This window comes from Sapajus apella, unplaced genomic scaffold (assembly GCF_009761245.1).
Source record: "Sapajus apella isolate SASKATOON/1434 unplaced genomic scaffold, GSC_monkey_1.0 scaffold3181, whole genome shotgun sequence".
In the NCBI taxonomy this organism is placed as follows: domain Eukaryota; kingdom Metazoa; phylum Chordata; class Mammalia; order Primates; family Cebidae; genus Sapajus; species Sapajus apella.
This window is the reverse complement of record NW_022440107.1, coordinates 1,033-7,821: the sequence shown is the minus strand read 5'-3', so window position 1 is coordinate 7,821 and position 6,789 is coordinate 1,033. Positions and strand designations below refer to the sequence as shown.

Genomic DNA, 6,789 nt, shown 5'->3' with positions numbered 1-6,789 from the left:
GCCTTGGCAGCAGCCAGAGCCTCTCCTCTCTGGGAGGGCTCAGCTCTTTCGGGAGCTGATTCCTTGGAGTTTCTCTATGTCCTTGCCTTTGGTGGGTTGTAAAACTATCTGTGCCTTCGTGGCTGTTTTGGGGGTTTATCTGAGTCATTTTAATTCATGTGATGAGAGCAGTGGTCCCCGGTGACTTTGTGTGTTTGAATCAGAGTGGAAGGAACCTCTGTTGTCACATGCACACATGCGCACACACACACGCAGTCCCATAGACACACACTGTGACACATACGCACACACTCACACACACTGGAAATTGTATTACAGAAGGGAAAGGAAGACACACATCTCGATGGAAACAACTCCTCTCAAATTCACGATGTTTCGTGAACACGGCTGGTCGCCAACCCGCTGTGGATACGGGGCATAGACGAGAAGGGGCCCTTTGGAGATGATTCTGAGGCGGGAGCTGCCTCTCGGTGATCATTCTGTTACCTTGACTACTCTCAGTAGCCTAATGACATAGCTCATGAAAGAAACTGATTTTTAGAATGTCTGTTTTTAACTGTGTTGTTTAGAAGCGAATACGCACACACATAGAAATGAAAGCAGATGTGTAAACAGGAGGATACATATGTGGACATGACTCCGCAGGCAACAGAGAGAGAGGAGCCGGAATCTCGGGTGGCAGGGCTGCTGGGACGTCGGTGTAGCTCCAACGAGACTTCCAGGACCAAAGGACAGCGACTCCGGCGAGCAGGCGAAGGGAGAGCAGGCCTTCCAACCTCGACAGCTAGACGACAAACACCCCAATGTACGTGCACAAAACATTGGAATCGTGTTCCCAAGGAGGATGTGTTAGCGGGCACTGCCGTGTGAAAAGATCTCAACATCCCTGGTCATGACAGAAAAGAAATTCAAACAGTTTCTCCAGCTTTGCCTCCTCCGTGGCGGTCTATTGGTGGAATCGCGTAAGATGGATCTTTCGTGCCAGGCTGCTTTCACTGGGGACAGCTTGTCTGCGGTCCATCCGTCTTGTGACATGATCAGTGTTTTATTCTTTCTTTGCTGATAGCGTGCCCTTGTATGCACCGACCTGACGTGTGCATCGGTCACCAGCTGGCGGACACTGGCGACCCCTCCACCGTCTGGCCTCCGTGAATCTGCTGCTGTGAACACGGGTGTCCAGACCCCTGTGGGGTCGTAGGCTTTCACTTCTCCTGGGTAGATGCCAGGAGTGAAACGATGGGCCACATGGGAAATTTACATTGAACTTTTTAAGAAACCGCACAACGATTCTTCAGATTGAATGGAGCATTACTCACCAGCGACGCGTGAGGGTTTGCGTTTCTCCGTTTCTCCACGTCCCTGCCAGCGTTTGCCATCGTGGCCCTCGGGGTTGCAGCCGTTGTAGCGGGGAGACACAGGTGCCTTGTTTAAATTTTCATTTTGGTGACGACAGGGACGTTGAGTGTCTTTCCATGCGGCGGTGCCCACTCGCATATTCTCTTTAGGACAATGTCTATTCAAATACTTTGACCATTTCATTTTGTTTTCTTCAGACAGGGTCTTGCTCCGTCACCCAGGCTGGAGTGCAATGGCAGGTGTTGGTCCCCTGCAGCCTCCGCCTCCTGGCTCAAGCGATCCTCTCACCTCAGCTGGGACTGCAGGTGTGAGCCCCCGTGCCTGGCCGATTTTGTCCATGTTGAGTTGGGGTGTCTGCCATCTAGTCGTGAGCGTGAGAGGTCCGTTCTTCCTTCCTCAGCTCTCCAGTGTCCCCGTTCTCTCCTGGAACTCTCAGTGAACCCACGTCCACCGTGACACGTCATCCTCCCCACGAGAGATTCTGTCTCCTTCTCTCTCTCTTGTCGTCTGGGTCATGCGGACGTATGTATCTTCCAGTTTACCAAAGCTGTATTTATTTGTAACTAAACAACACTTTAATGCACACATGGACATTTTATAAATAAGTTTAATTATCTTTTAATAATTTTTTTTAACTTTTATTTTAGGTTCAGGAGTACACACACAGGTTTGTTACAGAAGTCAACTCGTGAGACCAGGGTTTGCTGTACAGACTGTCTCATGACCCAAGAACTCAGTCAAGTACCCAATAGCTATTTTGTCTGCTCCCCTCCTTCCTCCCTCCCCACCCTCAGGTAGGCCCCAGTGTGTGCTGTTCCCCTCTACGTGTCCGTGTGTTCTCATCATTTAGCTCACACTTAGAAGTGAGAAAGTGCGGTATTTGGTTTTCTATTCCTGCATTAGTTTGTAAGGATGATGGTCATAGAGGGCCTCTAGCTCTGTCCGTGTCCCTGTAAATGACATGATCTAGTTCTTTTTCGTGGCTGCAGAGTATTCCATGGTGTATGTGCACCACGTTTTCTTTATCCCATGTGTCATTCATGGGCATTGACGTTGATTCCATGTCTTTGCTGTTATCAATAGCACTGCAGTGACTTTGTGAATGGGCCTCATGCCCTGAACTCTGTTTAGCTCATTTCTTGGGCTTCATAGTTGTGTTGAGCTTTTTTGTCATATGCTTGTTGGCTGTACGTATGTCTTCTTTTGAGGTGTCTATTCATGCCCTTTGCCCACTTGGTAATGGGGCTGTTTGTTTCACTCTTAGGAATTTGTTTCAATTCTTTATAGATATTGGGTATTAGACATCTGTCAGGTGCATGGTTTACAAATACGTTCTCCCATTCTGGAGGTTGTCTGCTTACTCTGTTGATAGTATTTTTGCTGTGCAGAAGCTGTTGAGTTTAATCAGGTTCCTCTTGTCAATTTTTGGTTTTGTTTAAAAAAAATTAAAAAAGCAACATGTCTTCATCGGTGTCTTCATCATGAAATATTTGCCTGTTCCTATGTCCAGGATGGCATTACTGTGGTTGTATCCCAGGTGTTTTATAGTTTTGGCTTTTATATTTAAGTCTTTAATCCATCTTGCATTGATTTTTATGTATGGTGTAGGGAAGGGGTCTAGTTTCAATCTTCTGCCTATGCATACGGCTACCCAGTTATACCAGTACCATTTATTGAATAGGAAGTTTTTTTCCTATTGCTTGTTTTTCTCAGCTTTGTCAAAGTTCAGATGGTCATAAGTGTGTGGCCTTATTTCCTGCCTCTCTGTTGTGTTCCGTTGGTCTATGTGCCTGTTTTGGTACCAGTACCATGCTGTTTTGGTTACTGTAGCCCTGTAGTATAGTTTGAAGTCAGGTAGCATGATGCCTCCAGCTTTATTGTTTCTAGTCAGTGTTGCTTTGGCTATTCCGGCTCTTTTTTGCTTCCATGTGAATTTTAAAATAGCTTTTTCAAGTTCTGTGAAGAATGTCAGTAATAGTTTGATAGGGCTAGCATTGAATCTATAAATTGCTTTGGGTGGTATGGCCATTTTAAGAATATTGATTCTTCCCATTCATAAATATTGAATGTCTTTCCACTTGTTTCTGTCATCTCTGAATTCTTTGAGCAGTGTTTTATAATGCTCATTATAAACAAACATTTTAAAAATCAATTTCTCTTAGTCAGAAGCAGCTCCCACCCCAGATGATCACCACCAAAGGGGCCCTTCTCATCTACACTCTGGGTATGTGGCTGGTTGGCAACCTGCTGTGTTCACGAAATATCTTGATTTTGAGAGGTGTGACTTCCTAAGAGATGTGTGTGTTCCTTTTCTCTTCTGTAATACAATTTCTAGTGTGTGTGTGTGTGTCTGTGCAATGAGGTGTGTGCGAAACAATGGAGTTTCCGTTCTGATTCAAAAACAGAAAGTCACCAGAGACCATTGCTCTCACCACATGAATTAAAATGAGCCAGATAAACCCGAAAGCATCCACAAAGGCACAGATAGTTTTACAACCCACCAGAGGCAAGGACATAGAGAAACTCCAAGGAATCAGCTCCCGAGAGAGCTCAGCCCTCCCAGAGAGGAGAGGCTCTGGCTGCTGCCAAGGCCTGCTGGGATGGGGAGGGAGGGGCAGACTGCACCGAGGCAGGGAGGGGCCTGCTGGACACGGGAGGAAAAGCGAAGCCATGCCCGAGGGCTGGCACCTCAGACGAGATTCCCAGATTTCTGGATTCCTGGTCCACGACCACCCGCCACCTCCTCCCCAAGGCTCTGTTTTGAGGGTTTCAGCAGGAAGTGCCTCAATCTGGGGCAGGGCAGGCAGTGGGCCAGAGCCACGGGAGGGCGTGAGGCTCCTGCCCGGGTTGGAGCCAGGTGCTGCCCTCTGGAGATGAGCGGGGCAGAAGAGCTGAGGACCTCCCCACAAGGCATCTGTGGTCAACCAAGAAAGTCGGAGAGGAAGCAGCGCTGGGAGGAGCCCCAGACCTTCCATGCCTTTAAGGAGGATTGAAAGATCAGAGTTGCAGTAAGCAGGGGCAGAGAGGAGAAGGAGAGAAAAGGCAACTCCCAGTGCCCATTCGCCTGGCAGAGGGGCCAGGACAGAGCCCTGGGGAGCACGAGTCAGTGACAGCAGTGCCCTGAAGGGAACAGAAAACAGCGACAGAAGCCTGGGGTCCAAGGAAAAGGGAAGGAGTAAACCAGGCTCTACTCATTCCTGGGGGTCCTCAGAGGGGAGGACTTGGGCCCTCAGGGTTCAGAGACGAAAACTATGTAGGAGAAGGAAGTGGGTCACAAGGCAACACAGTATTGTTGTCATTTTAAATGACACAAGAGACGAAAAAGTTTCCTGGGGAAAGTACTTTAGCAGGAACTAGGAAGGGCCCCTGTGGCCCACCTGACCCCTGGACAGGAATATAAAGAGCCTGGGCTCAGGGGGCTCCACACCTGCACCTCGCTCTCTCCTGCTCCTCTACCTGCTCTACCCTCTATCCACCAGAAACATGGGCTGTTGTGGCTGCTCCGGAAGCTGTGGCTCCAGCTGTGGGGGCTGTGGCTCTGGCTGTGGGGGCTGTGGCTCCGGCTGTGGGGGCTGTGGCTCTGGCTGTGGGGGCTGTGGCTCCAGCTGCTGTGTGCCCATCTGCTGCTGCAAGCCCGTGTACTGCTGTGTGCCAGCCTGTTCCTGCTCCAGCTGTGGCTCTTGTGGGGGCTGCAAGGGGGGCTGTGGCTCCTGTGGGGGATCCAAGGGGGGCTGTGGCTCTTGTGGAGGATCCAAGGGGGGCTGTGGCTCCTATGGGGGATCCAAGGGAGGCTGTGGCTCTTGTGGCTGCTGCCAGTCCAGCTGCTGTAAGCCCTGCTGTTCCTCAGGCTGTGGGTCATCCTGCTGCCAGTCCAGCTGTTGTAAGCCCTGCTGTTCCTCAGGCTGTGGGTCATCCTGCTGCCAGTCCAGCTGCTGCAAGCCCTGCTGTTCCCAGTCTAGCTGCGGCAAGCCCTGCTGCTGTTCCTCAGGCTGTGGGTCATCCTGCTGCCAGTCCAGCTGCTGCAAGCCCTGCTGCTCGCAGTCCAGCTGCTGCAAGCCCTGCTGTTCCCAGTCCGGCTGCTGCAAGCCCTGCTGTTCCCAGTCCAGCTGCTGCAAGCCCTGCTGTTCCCAGTCCAGCTGCTGTGTCCCCGTGTGCTGCCAATGCAAGATCTGAAGCTCTAGAGGGGTTTCTCAGGTAGCTCCTGAAGATCTGTTCTTCCCAACAGGTGACTACTCCTGACGCATATCCTCTTCCAGAGTTGAGCAATGAGTCCCCTGGCTCAGGGCTTCTTTTTCCAGCTCTTGAGGATGGAATGTCCCACTCCCTGCCCATTCCCTATAAGGGTATCCCATGACCCAGGCACTCTTGCCCCTCCTTCCCACATGCCACGATGTGTCTCAGCCGGACTGCACCTGGACATGACCCTCATGTCAAGGAGGCACCTGGAATTCCCCTTCCTGATAATTCCATGGGAGAGAGCAAACCCTTCTTTCCTGTGTCTGCCAGGAGTTCCATGGCACTTGCAGATGGATGTCCTGTAACCAGAATGATCACGCCTATCTATGGAAACCTAAAATGGATCTGGGGGCAGCACTAAATAAACTCTCTCCCCACTCAGCCTCGGTCTCACTGACTCTTTTCTTCCAGCCTCTGTCTCATTGGCAAACTGGCCACGTGTCCTTCCCCTCCCTCCCTGATAGCTTATTCCTCCCACTGCGGTGACTGTTTGCCATGCCCAGATCCCATTCCCCCCAGAAACAGTTGTTGAACTGGTTAATGAAGGAATCACTAGTGTCCTGGATGAATGAATGAGGATGAGTGAATGAATGAGTGAATGAGTGAGCATGTCTCATTAGTACACAGGGAGCCGCAGCTCATCTCAATGGGGCTCAGTCTGTCTTGGTTGGAATCGTGGACTCCTGGTTCTTCCCCATAGGAGGCTATGTTTACAGGCAAAAAGATCTTTGCCCTCAGTGTCTAGGAAGGGGTATAATGGGTGGTCGCTGTGCCCAGCCAGGGCCCAGGTGGGGGTCAAGCCGGGAGAGGGGGAAGCGAGACCACAATGAGCTGTGTCCCTGAGGTGCTGTGTAGGACAGCACTGGAAACTGTGCTGCTCCAGGGACCCGAGACGCTGTGGGCGAGCACAGGCTGCGGTGCACCCTCTGTCTCTGGGCTCAGAGTGAGGAGGAATTCAGGTGCCCTCTGACAATTCACAGGCTGCACAGCTTTGGTGTGGCATGGGGAGGAACAGGAGGACTATTCTCAGTCTGATAAAGGACATCTACCCACAGCAAACAACACACTTAGTGGTGAAGACCTGAATGTTTCCCCCTAAGATCAGGAGCAAGGAAAGGATGCCCACACTCAACATTTCTATGCTACATTTCACTGAAGCTCTAGCCAAATACTATAATGAGAAATGGAAATAAAAGT

The 6,789-nt window shown here is 50.7% G+C and overlaps 2 protein-coding genes across 2 annotated transcripts; both read right to left on the bottom strand.

The window, feature by feature from the left end:
* Positions 1-3,782: 3,782 nt before the first annotated feature.
* On the bottom strand, positions 3,783-5,216 carry LOC116547444 (putative uncharacterized protein DDB_G0291608). Its single transcript, XM_032273399.1, has one exon. The coding sequence runs from the start codon at positions 5,213-5,215 to the stop codon at positions 4,700-4,702; it is 516 nt and encodes a 171-aa protein (XP_032129290.1). The 5' UTR covers position 5,216; the 3' UTR covers positions 3,783-4,699.
* Positions 5,217-5,545, bottom strand: LOC116547443 (bifunctional endo-1,4-beta-xylanase XylA-like; the record flags this gene model as incomplete). Its single annotated transcript, XM_032273398.1, has 1 exon — positions 5,217-5,545. A coding segment is annotated over one exon (329 nt), but the record flags the coding sequence as incomplete, so codon positions are not given.
* Between the last annotated feature and the right edge of the window lie 1,244 nt (positions 5,546-6,789).